Source organism: Mobula birostris, chromosome 25 (genome assembly GCF_030028105.1).
Source record: "Mobula birostris isolate sMobBir1 chromosome 25, sMobBir1.hap1, whole genome shotgun sequence".
NCBI lineage: Eukaryota > Metazoa > Chordata > Chondrichthyes > Myliobatiformes > Myliobatidae > Mobula > Mobula birostris.
The window spans coordinates 45,862,164-45,875,876 of NC_092394.1; the positions used below are offsets into that span (position 1 = coordinate 45,862,164).

Below are 13,713 nucleotides of genomic sequence, written 5' to 3' on the forward strand. Positions count from 1 at the left end.
GCAGCATAGGAATGTGAGTGGCTTGGGGAGGATATGGATTATACATTGTTGAATGCCTTTGAACATGACTGAATGAACTCTAGTGCATAAGACACAAAGACCCCCAAAAAATCTAAGGAGTTCTTCTTTGAAGTTCCTAATTTAAAACATCTTTCACTTCAATTGTTAATCAGTTAAAAAATCCCAAAGACTAAATGATCCAGTTTCCTGCCAGATATAGATTGATGATAAAAGGTAAATCACTTTGTAAGCAGTATAAATGGCAGAATTAAATTATAACAAAGGGAGTAATGAAAATACTGCCAAATAACTAACCATGTAAGCAAATATGAGGTCATCCATTTTGGATTTTAAAAAGAAAAGTGTACTTGTTAAATAATTAAAGCCTAGAACAAAAGGAGATTGAAGGACAGCCTAAAAAAAACACTAGAGGAATTTGGTAGGTTGAGCAGCATCTGTGGAAACAAAGAGATAGTCAATGTTTTGAATCAAAACCTCTGATCAGAACACAGTGACAGCTAGTAAAAGAGATAAGAGAGAAAGGTGAGGTAGGGGCTCTCAATAGGTAGAAAGATTAGAGGGTGGAGGGGGTGAAAGGCTGAAGGATCCAGGTGGAGTTGGAGACTGGTGAGTGAGGTAGGGACAGATCTGAAGAGTTAAAACAAACAAGGAAACAGATGGAGATAGGTGGGCAGAGGGAAAGGTGAAAGCAGAGACAGAGTCTGGAAAGTGATGTGGAGACAAGAGGCTACAGATGTTTGAACCTAATAAGGAGAACCAGAAGAGGAAGGATATGGGGCTGATGGAATCAGTAGGGGAATGGGATAGGAGACCCAGTAGGGACAAAGTTTGGGTGAAAAGCAGATGGAAGGTAGTGGAGGGGACAACCTGGGTGAATCAGGAGAGGGAAATGAGCACTGGGAGTATGCGTTTGCTGAAATTGGAATAGTGAATATTCATAGTAAATATTCATACTATTAGGCGAAATACAAAGTGTGGAAATTTGAAAGGGAACTAGGGTTAAATATACAAAAAATATTTTAGCATTATATTCAGTAACAGATAAGCAAAATGGTTAATGGATTGATGACTTGCATGTCTGAGGATTATGAAACAAGATGTAAGATAGGTTACAGCTATACAAAGTCCTGTATAGATAATAGCCAGAGTACCATTCTGTGTGCCATACCTTAGAAAATAGTTTAGCATAACTTAATAAAAGTTACCCAGAGGAAGATAACATTATAAGGAAAGACAACAGAAAACAGGGTTGTTTTCTCTGGAATTTAAGGTTCTACGAGAAATTTTATTGATGCCTTTGACATCAAGGCAACACTTAATCAAATGTGACATACTTAATAAAAAGCCATAATAAAAATTATTGTCACTGGAAAATGGTAAATTACTCTATTGACTGGAATTATCTTATACAAAACAAAAATAAATATGTTTGTTGGAGATCATTCATCCCACCTCTGAGAGATCACTGCAGGAGCTCCTCAGGTCAATGATCTACACCCACCATTTTCAACTGCTTCACTGACCATCATTCCATCAGAAGTGGGGACATTCACTGATGATGCGCAATGCTCAATTCCATTTATTACTCAGTAAATAAAGAGATCTATGGCTATATACAAGAAAGTCTAAACAACATTCAGACCTGAGATAAATTACAAAAACATTCATGCCACACACGTGCCAAGCAATGCCCATTTCTAACAAGAGAATCTAACCATTCACCCTTGATGTTCAATGACATTACCATCATTGAGGTCCTCACCATAACATCCTGGGGTGGCAGGTTCACTGAGCAGCTAAACTAATAGACAAGTTATGTAAGTTTTGTGGCTACAAGATTAGCTTTGTTTGTCGCACGTACATTAAAACATACAGTGAAATGCATTGCTTGCAATGTTGGGGTGGGCGGGCAGAAGGGTGTGGAGAGCCATCAAGTGTCACCATGCTTCCAGTGCCCATATACCATAGCATGTCTACTTCTCACTAACCCTAACCATATATCTTTGGAATACAAGAGGAAAATGGAGGATCCAGAAGAAACCCACACAATCAGTGGGAATTGAACCCCAATTAGTGATCACCAGTGCTGTAAAGTAAATACACTAACTACCATGGTAAGGTGTACCCATGGTAAATAGGTCAGACTAGGACAGGTCAGATGCTGGGTACCCCCTGTTAAGTCATTTACTTGCTGACACCAGGAGTGATATAGAATGCTTTCTACTTTCCTGATAAATGCAGCTCGAAAAATGTTCAGTAAGCTCAACACTATCCTGGACAAGGATGCCCAATTGACTGGAACTTCATGCATAATGCTTCCTTCCCTCCCCCACAAGAAGTCTGCAGCCACAATATATGCAAGATGCACTCCAAACCTACCTACCTATTTTTACACCATTGGGAAAATCAAGGGCAGGAAATGGAAACCGTTATCTTCATGTTTCTCGCAAAATCCTGTATCAATTTAACTTGAAAATATTACCATTCATAATGCTGGAGGAACTCAGCAAGTCAGGCAGAATCATGAAGGGGAATAAACAGTCGACGTTTCGGGCCAAGATCATTCATGAGCCCTGATGAAGGATCTTGGCCCAAATAGTTCAAGATATCCAGCATCTGAAGAATCTTGTGTTTAACATGTTACCATTATTTGGTGGCTCTTTGTGGTGTTGAATCTAAATTGGTTTGTTGTTACATGTACTGGAAGTACTGTAAAAAACTTGTCTTGCACACTGCTCATACAGAGCAATTCATTACTATTGTTTCACCTCAGTGCACAATAGAGTGCAGAATAAAGTAATACGGTTGCAGAGAAACTGCAGTACAGGTAAACAATAAGGTGCAAAGTCATAACGAGGTAGACAAGAGTCAATTTTACCAGGAAATACCTGAGTTCATTACCAGAGGATTACAGTAATGCAAAAAGATGTCTTATCACTGGACTTCTCAGCGCAATTGGGAGCAGGCTATAAATGCAGATCTTATCAATAACATTCATACATGCAAATTATTAAATAAAAATTGCCAAGCTATTAAGGAGATCTAGGAAGAATCATTTCCCATTGTTGAATTGTTAGGATTGAGGGATGCAGTTTAAATATTGAAGTTTGTTTTTATTTAAAAAGCATTTCATTTGCAGAGTGGAAGAGCTATGAAACTCACTTGTACAAATGACAACTTAAGTTTATAATTTGAAGATTGTTGTATTTTAGATAATTAAAATATGGTTGAAGTGAGAGAATTGGGGACGAAAAGGCTGATATATAGAGTTAGGCTACATTTCAGTCAGGTCTCTTTAAATAGTAGCATAAGCTAGAAATGCAAAATGGTCTTGCACTGTTCCTATGCTCATGCACTTGTATTTTATACAAAGTCACATCATTCTAATAACCAAAACTCTTCATATTCAATCGAATTAGTAGTTAGCAACTGCAGCTCACAAAATGAAATTATTCTTTGATCTGTACATTAATGAAGATAAATCAGTATTTTTGCAGCTCATTTCCTGTGTCAACTAATGAATTTCAAATACTCCAATACATCAAATGATCCAAGGTCATTACAAGTCACTATTGCCACTTTTCCCATGATTATGAAAGATTGTGGATGTGCGAATATTTTCTATTATCATCATCATCAGGTGCCATGCCCAGTTTGAGCTTTGACTGCCATGGCCCACACACTCCTGTTTCGGATCAAGTGGATCAATTCATTTCTATTAAGTACTACCCATATGTGAATTTCTTGAAGTTTGAATATGGATGAAATATTTAAAATTTTGACCCACATGTTTTAAACACAAACATCAATTTAAAAAATACCTTTTTCCTTGGACCCAAATCTGTTGGAAGATCTTTGTCTTTTCTGCGTTTGAGACCAAGCCCATCATCAGATTTTCGCCTGTTGGAATGATATTCCTCCATTCTTGGACGTTCAAGATCTTCAGATTTCCGTCGCCCTCCATCTTCCCCTTCTTTAAACTCCTTTAAGAGAGACCCAGGAAGATTGGAGGCGAATTTAAACCCAGGGCCTCTCTTCTGCATGAAGATCGGAAATGGGAATAAACGCACATTACCACCCGCTGTTGCAGAGAAGCTTGCGCTGCGCTGCCTGGTGTGGTATGTGGTCTACATTATTTTACTTTAAATCCATTTTCCTTGTCTTTTGATTGTAACTACAAAGCTATATATATATATATATGTAATAATGACATTTAAATCAAGGTGATACATTCTAAAAAAATATTAGCACACACTATACATGGATTTAAGAAAGAAATACAGAACAATGATCTAATTTCCCCAAAAACTAAGCTTGATAAAAATGTGCTGCAACTGCTCTGTATAACTTCTATTTTTCAAAGTATTTAGGTAATGATTCGCATATAGATATTTGAATATCATGCCAATGGAAGAGAATATATGCCTGAAATATTAGTGCTGCTGAAATCTAATAAATGGATAGTTTCAGAGTCATTGATCACAAATATGTAACATTTAATATGGGTCTCAAACTACTGCTTGCTCTTTTATGCTTCACAATTAGAATATATGCTTATTTTAATTAGCTTGGTTTGTGCAAAAGTAAGTGGAAAGACATGTGTCACTCATGCAATTGACATGCATATTATCTATTATGACATTGATGATTACCCAGTTCAACCTACTGAAAAACTAAATGGGATTTATTTTTATGATTTATTTTCCTATAATGCCTGCACACTTTCTCATCTTTCTTCCAAATACATACAAAGCTACTATGAAACTATAAAACCAACTATTCAAAGCTCATCATGACTTTTGTCATGTTATTCAATTTGGGGTTACCCACAGACCAGCAACAGAAAAAAAAGTTTCACCTTCATGAATAGGGATAGTCTTTTGGATTTTAACCTGGTTCACCAATCATGTCATGGAATTTTGAGCTTGTGTATTAGCTTGTTCAACTTGTGTATTAGCTTGACATATCTGTCAGACTTCATTACGCATATTTTACAATGAAATTTCTACCACTAAATAGGTCACCTAACCAACCACAAACCTTTGTACTTGGAAGTAGAACTTTCACTTATAAAGAATAAAGACCAAGGAACATGAAAGAAATTAATTCTGAAGCACCACTTCCTCATTTGTCCTCAAAATATATATTCCTGCCCCACCTTGAGATAAAGATGAATACTCTATTACTCATTTAAGGTCTGTACCTGTGCACTAATTGTTAATGAATTACATACATATACATTCAAATCCATTTGTAGTATGGCAAATATTTATCTTGCTAATACTTATAAAATGGCAAGGAAAGAAATAGAGTGGTGGAAAATACAATGTTTTGATTAAGAGACATATCGAGAATCATGGAATACTATTAACTTATAAGTACATCAGTCCCATATTATTCAAGGAGAATTTATTTAACCTTTACGTTTAGGTTTGAGTGAAATCTGAGCAAAACAATTCTGGACAGATCTGTGTACATTATGCTTAAAATTCCTGTTGAATAAGGAATGGTATTTACAAATAATGCAGTTCATCAGTACTTACTTTGCCAGTTTTTCCCTCCTGGTTACACTTTGGACATTCCCAACAATTCGGTAATTCATCATTAATAAGCCCTTCAGACTCTTCTACCTGATAAAAAAAAAATACATGACTCCATAATTCATACATCTGAAACTAAAGGAGTCCAAATACAAATCAAAAAATCTAAAATTACGATTTTTAAGATAATCTTTTTTGTCAAATGTAAATTGAAACATGCGGTGAATTGCGTTGTTTATATCAATGACCAACTGTATGCTGGGGCTGACTCTACGTGTCACCATTGCTAACATACTAACCCTAACATCTTTGGAATGTAGGAGGAAAGCAGATCACGCAGAAACCCATGTCATCATGGGAAAAACATAAAAACTCCTTACGGACAGCGGTGGAAATTGAACCCTAATTGCTGGGGCTATAAAGCATCACGTTAACTGCTACGCTATTGTGCTGTACCTACACTGCTGTATTAATAGTACGGCATCATAGTTTAGGGATAGAATGCAAAAAGTTACACGGACATTAATGATTTTAATAAAATTTTGATTTGAAGTAAACTGCTGAACAGTAACAATAAACCAGATCAATTTTATAGTAGAATACAAAACTTTTCATAGCTCTTTTTGCAACAAAGTTTAACATTATGTGCAGCACACATCAAAGTTGCCGGTGAACGCAGCAGGCCAGGCAGCATCTCTAGGAAGAGGTACAGTCGACTTTTCAGGCCGAGACCCTTCGTCAGGACTAACTGAAGGAAGAGCTAGTAAGAAATTTGAAAGTAGGAGGGGGAGAGGGAGATCCAAAATGATAGGAGAAGACAGGAGGGGGTTGGATGGAGCCAAGAGCTGGACAGGTAATTGGCAAAAGGGATATGAGAGGATCATGGGACAGGAGGCCCAGGGAGAAGGAAAAGGGGGAGGGGGGGAAACCAGAGGATGGGAAAGGGGTATAGTCAGAGGGACAGAGGGAGAAAAAGGAGAGTGAGAGAAAGAATGTGTGTATATAAATAAATAAATGGAGTACCAGAGGGAGGTGGGCATTAGCGGAAGTTAGAGAAGTCAATGTTCACGCCATTAGGTTGGAGGCTACCCAGACGGAATATAACGTGCTGTTCCTCCAAACTGAGTGTGGCTTCATCTTTATAGTAGAGGCGGCCATGGATAGACATGTCAGAATGGGAATGAGATGTAGAATTAAAATGTATGGCCACTGGGAGATCCTGCTTTCTCTGGCGGACAGAGCGTAGGTGTTCAGCAAAACGATCTCCCAGTCTGCGTTGGGTCTCGCCAATATATAGGAGGCTACATCGGGAGCACCGGACGCAGTATATCGCCCCAGCCGACTCACAGGTGAAGTGTCGCCTCACCTGGAAGGACTGTCTGGGGCCCTGAATGGTGGTAAGATGGGAAGTGAAGGGCATGTGTAGCACTTGTTCCACTTACAAGGATAAGTGCCAGGAGGGAGCTCAGTGGGGAGGGATGGGGGGGGGGGAACGAATGGACAAGGGAGTCGCGTAGGGAGCGATCCCTGCGGAAAGTGGGGGGGGGGGGGAAGATGTGCTTAGTGGTGGGATCCCGTTGGAGGTGGTGGAAGTTATGGAGAATAATATGTTGGACCCAGAGGCTGGTGGGGTGGTAGGTGAGGACCAGGGGAACCCTATTTCTAGTGGGGTGGCGGGAGGATGGTGTGAGAGCAGATGTGCGTGAAATGGGGGAGATGCGTTTAAGAGCAAAGTTGATGGTGGAGGAAGGGAAGCCCCTTTCTCTAAAAAAGGAGGACACCTACCTCATCCTGGAATGAAAAGCCTCATCCTGAGAGCAGATGAGGTGGAGACGGAGGAATTGCGAGAAGGGGATGGCATTTTTGCAAGAGACAGGGTGAGAAGAAGAATAGTCCAGATAGCTGTGAGAGTCAGTAGGCTTATAGTAGACATCAGTAGATAAGCTGTCTCCAGAGAAAGAGACAGAAAGATCTAGAAAGGGGAGGGAGGTGTCGGAAATGAACAAGGTAAACTTGACGGCAGGGTGAAAGTTGGAGGCAAAGTTAATAAGGTCACCGAGCTCAGCATGTGTGCAGGAAGCAGCGCCAATGCAGTCATCGATGTAGCGAAGGAAAAGTGGGGGACAGATACCAGAATAGGTTCAGAACATAGATTGTTCCACAAAGCCAACAAAAAGGCAGGCATAGCTAGGGCCCATACGGGTGCCCATAGCTACACCTTCAGTTTGGAGGAAATGGGAGAAGCTAAAGGAGAAATTATTAAGAGTAAGGACTAATTCCGCTAGATGGAGCAGAGTGGTGGTAGAGGGGAACTGATTAGGTCTGGAATCCAAACAGAAGCAGAGAGCTTTGAGACCTTCCTGATGGGGGATGGAAGTATATAGGGACTGGACATCCATGCTCAAAATAAAGCGGTGGGGGCCAGGAAACTTAAAATCATCGAAACGTTTAAGAGCGTGAGAAGGGTCACGAACATAGGTCGGAAGAGATTGAACAAGGGGGGATAAAACCGTGTCGAGGTATGCAGAAACGAGTTCGGTGGGGCAGGAGCAAACTGAGACAATAGGTCTGCCAGGACAGGCAGGTTTGTGGATCTTGGGTAGGAGGTAGAAACAGGAAGTGTGAGGTGTGGAAACTATAAGGTTGGTAGCAGTGGATGGGGATCCCCTGAGTGGATAAAGTCGGTGATGGTGTGGGAGACAATGGCCTGGTGCTCCTTTGTGGGGTCACGATCAAGGGGTAAATAAGAGGAGGTATCCGCGAGTTGTTGCTGTGCCTCGGCAGGGTAGAGATCAGTATGCCAGACTACAACCCACCCCCCTTTATCAGCGGGTTTAATAGTAAGGTTAGGATTAGTGCAGAGGGAGTGGAGAGCAGAGCGTTCCGAAGGAGTAAGGTTGGAGTGGGAACAAGGTGCGGTGAAGTCGAGATGGTTGATGTCCCGTCGGCAGTTAGCAATAAAGAGATCCAGAGCAGGCAGAAGACCAGAGCGGGGTGTCCATGAAGAGGAGGAGGGTTGAAGACGGGAGAAGGGGTCATCGGTGGGGGTGGAAGAGTCCTTGCAGAAGAAGCAGGCTCGGAGATGGAGACGGTGGAAGAAGAGTTCCGCATCATGGCAAACACGGAACTTGCTGAGGTGTGGACGAAGGGGGACAAAGGTGAGGCCCTTACTGAGGACAGAGTGTTCTGCCTCAGGCAGTTGAAGGTCAGAGGGAATGGTAAAGACCCAGCATGGATGAGAGCTGGGATCAGAGGGGGGAGGGGGGAGGGGGGAGGGTGGGAGTGTCAGTGGAGAGGGGAGGGTTGGGGTGAGAGGAAAATGGAGCCTCTGAGGGCCCAGGAGCTGACGGTGGGATCTGAGGGAGACGAGGTTGCAGAGTGGTGGTGGGGGAAGGGGAGACGAGAGTCACAATAGCAGTACGTGAAGACCCAGCCTGGAGTTGAAGGCTGGAGTCGCAGTTGGTGGTTGCGCAATCGCTGTGAAGGTGTCCATGCTCGTTGCTGGAGTCCGGGTTTCGAAAATGCTCTGAGGTGTTGGAGCCGGCCAGATCAATGGCAGAGGCCGCAATCTTAAGTTCATGCCTGCTAGCGTCAGGGCCAGCGGGCTCTGGGGTCTGCAGATGTAGGACTTTGCGATCTTTACCTAACATGACAAAGTTAAAAAAACGGCAATTGCAGGCATGGATCCGACGGAGGATGAAATAATGGGTAGGACCATTACAGACAGTGAAGAAATTGTCCCGAAGATGTGGAAGGGTCTGGGATAGGGACACCAAATACCTCCTTGTGGCGGAGAGGGTCGCCTTCAGAGCTTGACGGAAGAAGTGACGAGAGGCAGAGTCAATAAAATGTGAGTACCTGGGATCCTCAGAAGGTCCAAATTGAGAGGCTTGGAAACGAATCCTAAAGCCAACTGGAGTAAGTTGGCGACGGAGGCACATTCCAAGAAAGGATATATGGCTGTGATAGCGAGTCTGAGTCAAAATGTGGTCGAAAAGTTGAAGAGCCGAAGAAATTACAGAAGGGGAGCAGTGAGAAATGGTTTCACTGAACTCCTGTCGAAGAGAAGATTTAAACTTCTTCAGTGTAGGCATCACCGGAAGAGGCTTCGCAGTAGTGAATTTAAAAACGCAAACACGTGGAATTCTGCAGATGCTGGAAATTCAAGCAACACACATCAAAGTTGCTGGTGAACGCAGGCCAGGCAGCATCTCTACGAAGAGGTACAGTCGATGTTTCAGGCCGAGACCCTTCGTCAGGACTAACTGAAGAGCTAGTAAGAGATTTGAAAGTGGGAGGGGGAGGGGGAGATCCAAAATGATAGGAGAAGACAGGAGGGGGAGGGATGGAGCCAAGAGCTGGACAGGTGATTGGCAAAAGGGATATGAGAGGATCTACATGTTTTTCACTGTATGTGTACAGTTTGGTAATTTTACTTTTATCTTAAGTGGAAAAGACACGGTTGCCACAAAGAACTCCAATCCTAAATATTAAGATATCTATTTTCGTCATTTCCCTATCACCAGTTGTGGCTTCACCTGCAAAAGGCCCATGTTCCATAATTTACTCTCAGACTAGACATCTCTCTACTTCCTTTTGCACTCTTAAAGTTCTAATGAAATGCTTTGGGATACAAGTCAGAATAAAGGTCTATGAATACTGCTGCCATGTGTAAAATCTCAATATAGCTATATATTTGACAGTTTTAAATCACTTATGCAACTCATTAATTATAATGATAGCAGTAAACAACTAGGACCAACAGTATCATTATATGGGTGTAATTCCAGGAGTTTCTAGAATGAGCTGATCCAACTGAAAAAATGACTGAACCTCAAAAGTGGAGATGCTTACATTTGGAAGATATTCTGCAGCATGGTGTCTGCTTTTACTGCAACTCTACTCCCTTTTTTTAAATTAAAATAAAAAGGGAAACTAATGATTTTCCAGGTTGAAGACAATTGTCAATGACTTGGACCACAATAATCTCACACTATATTAGCAATTCTAAAATATATCATCACCAGGACCTCAACACTGTGAGTTGAAAGGTTAATAATCTCAAATGCATGGGCAAGTTGTTGTATTTCAACAATCAATTTCAATAACTGCTCAATACTAAACATCACTTAATGATGAGACAGTATCCATTATTAAAGACCCCCAGCACCTAGGGCATGACCTTTTCTCACTGTTACCATCAGGTAGGAGGTACAGAAGCCTTCAGGCACATACTCGGAGATTCAGGAACAGCTTCTTCCCGTCATTCGAATCCTAAATGGACATTGAACCTGTGAACGCTACCTCACTTTTTAAAAAATATATATATTAGTTCTCGATTTTTAATCTGTTCGATATACATATAACTTAATGGATTTACTTATTTACTTAGAAGATTTTCTTCTTCTATATTATGTATTACATTGAACTGCTGCTACTAACTAAACAAATTTCACAACACATGCCGGTGATAATAAACCTGATTCTGATTACTTTTGAACCTGACTCAGATGCTCAACTGCTCAACATAGTGAACACACTGCAACAGAAATTTTCCTCTCTTGGAAGACAAGATGCCATATAACTACTACCAATAGATTATCAAAGCAGCTAATACATGTTGATCAGATCAAGTGGTCTGGAGGAGTGTGTAACCATTAGTAGAAAGATCATAAGACCATAAAACATAGGAATGGTATTAGGCCATTTGGAGCAGAGTTGGGCCATTTAGCACAGTCTGCTCCACCATTCGACCATGGCTGATTTATTTTCCCTCTCAACCCTGTTTTCCCACCTTCTCCCCATAATCTTTAACTCCATTACTAATCAAGAACCCATCAACCTCTGCTTTAAATATACCCAATACTTGGCATCCACAGCTGTCTGTGGCAATGAATTCCACAGATTCATCACCGATGTCAGATATCGTGTCCAAATGATGGACAAAGATCATTGAAGCTATCAAAATACTATCTAATACTCTTTCAAACATCTTGGAATTTATCCCAGTTAACAAAATGTAGATGGTGTGATCATTCCTCCTCTCTTTCCCATGACCCTTGTGCCTTTCTGCTTTTGGACAGCCAGAAACTGTCGTCAGTGCAGTCACTAGCTACTTAGCTACAAGAAACTGCAGATTACAATTGACAGACAGCAGCTTGAAAAAGGCACTTTGCTTAAAGAGTTGGATAGAAAAATGTACATGGCAAGTCAGTAAGCATGACTGGACTCCATCCAGTGCAACAGAAGTTTAAGTAACAGATCCCAAAGCAGCAAGATCACCCAAAAATTTCTGAACACCTTTCACTAGATGGGGTATTAAGTAAAAGTGTTGGGACTTTATGTTACAGCTGTACAAGATTTTGATACTTGGAACATTGACTGCTGTTCTGGTTGCCATACTATGGGAGGGATGGTGACCAAGCTGGAGGCTACAAGAAGATTCACCAGTACATTACTTTGACTGGACAGTTTGAATTATAAAAGAAGATGGGATTCTTTACTCTCTGGAGCAAAGGAAGCAGAGGGGTGACCACTGAGGTCCATAAAGTAATGAGGAGCACAGAAAAGATGATGGTGGTTTTCCCAGGCGAAGGGAATTTAAAACTAGAAGTTATAGATTTAAAGGAAGAGGGGAAAATGTAAAGGAAACATGAAGAGCAAGTTTCTAAGAGTGTATATGTAACAAGGGAGTGGTAGAGGTAGATTCAATTACATTGTTTACCAATATCCTTAATAACCAGATATCTCCAGTTTTCCTAGCTCTGATGAGTAGATAATTTAACTCAACTTAGTCTTAAGTGGCCTATTCTTAAATTAAGACCATTTCTAGCCTTCTCAATCTGAAGAAACATCCTCCCTGCGTAAAGCATGTTGAACCCTGTAAGAATGTTTCCACAAGATCTCCCCTCATTTTTCCAAACTCTCAAGATCACAGTTCTCTTCTATGCAGTCTCCTCCAATCTCAAACTTGCTAATCTAGAAACAGTCAAATACACCTTTATTGCACTCCCTATAGCAAATACATTCTTTATCAAACTGTATATGAAACTCCTAGTGGGTGCACATGCAGGTTATACAAATGCAGCAAGACATCTTTACTCCTGTGCTCTGACAGTCTTGTGAGGACAGAATTTAAAGATTTTAACTAGGAGGGGAGGCAATGACAATTTTGATCCGAAGGAGACAATACTTTTTTTTCTTCAATCAGAACTTAATGATCATCTCTATCTGAGCTGGGCAAGGTGGTACAAAGACAATGAATCAAGGATTATGGCAGAGAATAATAAGTCATTTGTGATACTCCAGAGTGAATTACATTAATTTGTTTCTATTACGCTATTCGTAGCTCAGTGTGAAAAAGCCACTTCTACCAGGATATTTGTAGTTCAGAGTGGAAAAGTCCCTTGGATTCAAATAGGTTGTGTTCCCCTTGTGGGATTACAAATGATGCAAATGCAATGTGTTACTCCCTGAACCATGGGAAAATCTGGCTCTCGCTGTAAAATCCACATGGTTGTGCTGTTCCTTTCTGCAAGAAATACCCCCTCCATGAGTATAGAGGCTCCAAGAATTTCCTGTAAACTGGCGTGACAAATAGTAGCAAAAGCTTCTTGAAACGAGTGGTGGCTAAAAGATTGCAGGCTCTCATGACCTCAATGCAACAAGCAGAGCTATCAAATGATCTGTGGTGTAAGCTCTGGCAGCAATATGGAGTTATACAGACCAGATGTTAACTTTAGGAATAGAAGTTATTTTGCAGAGCTTTAATTAATAAAACGATGAACACTATTGCAAATCACATTTAATTTCCTATGTTATCAGCTGTTAAATTACTTCAAATATGAAAGATGCAAGACCAGAATTTTTCCAAGTTATAATTCGTCAGGTCAATGAGGTCAAGCATACCTTTAAACAACCTGGGTGTATTATTTCATTGCAGATGGAGCATTCCATTAAGCTAGCATTAAATTTCTCTGCTTCATCCACCACATTGTCTTCCTTTCCTGCCTCACCGCAGATCTTGCATACTGCAGTGTGTGGTAATACAGGCTGCAATAAAGTAACAGAGGTCAATAGAAGCTGGTCCAAAATAATACAGTACAAAATATTCATAAAACCACCATTCATAATCTTTGCCTACTCTGACATT

General features: G+C 40.8%; 1 protein-coding gene across 5 annotated transcripts in view; it reads right to left on the reverse strand.

The window, feature by feature from the left end:
* Positions 1-13,713, reverse strand: part of LOC140187918 (lysine-specific demethylase 2B-like) — a 236,367-nt gene that overhangs the window by 116,857 nt on the left and 105,797 nt on the right. For 3 of the 5 annotated variants that reach the window (XR_011883174.1, XM_072243791.1, XM_072243794.1), the window contains exons 3-5: positions 13,470-13,613; positions 5,565-5,651; positions 3,843-4,058 (exon numbers count right to left, since the gene is read on the reverse strand). Coding sequence is in view for 4 of the 5 variants with exons in the window: in XM_072243791.1 (XP_072099892.1) it covers positions 3,843-4,058; positions 5,565-5,651; positions 13,470-13,613 (447 nt within the window). In the remaining variant the exon portion in view is untranslated. The remainder of the gene's footprint in view (positions 1-3,842; positions 4,059-5,564; positions 5,652-13,469; positions 13,614-13,713) is intronic. The other 2 variants (XM_072243792.1, XM_072243793.1) reach the window with 2 other exon arrangements.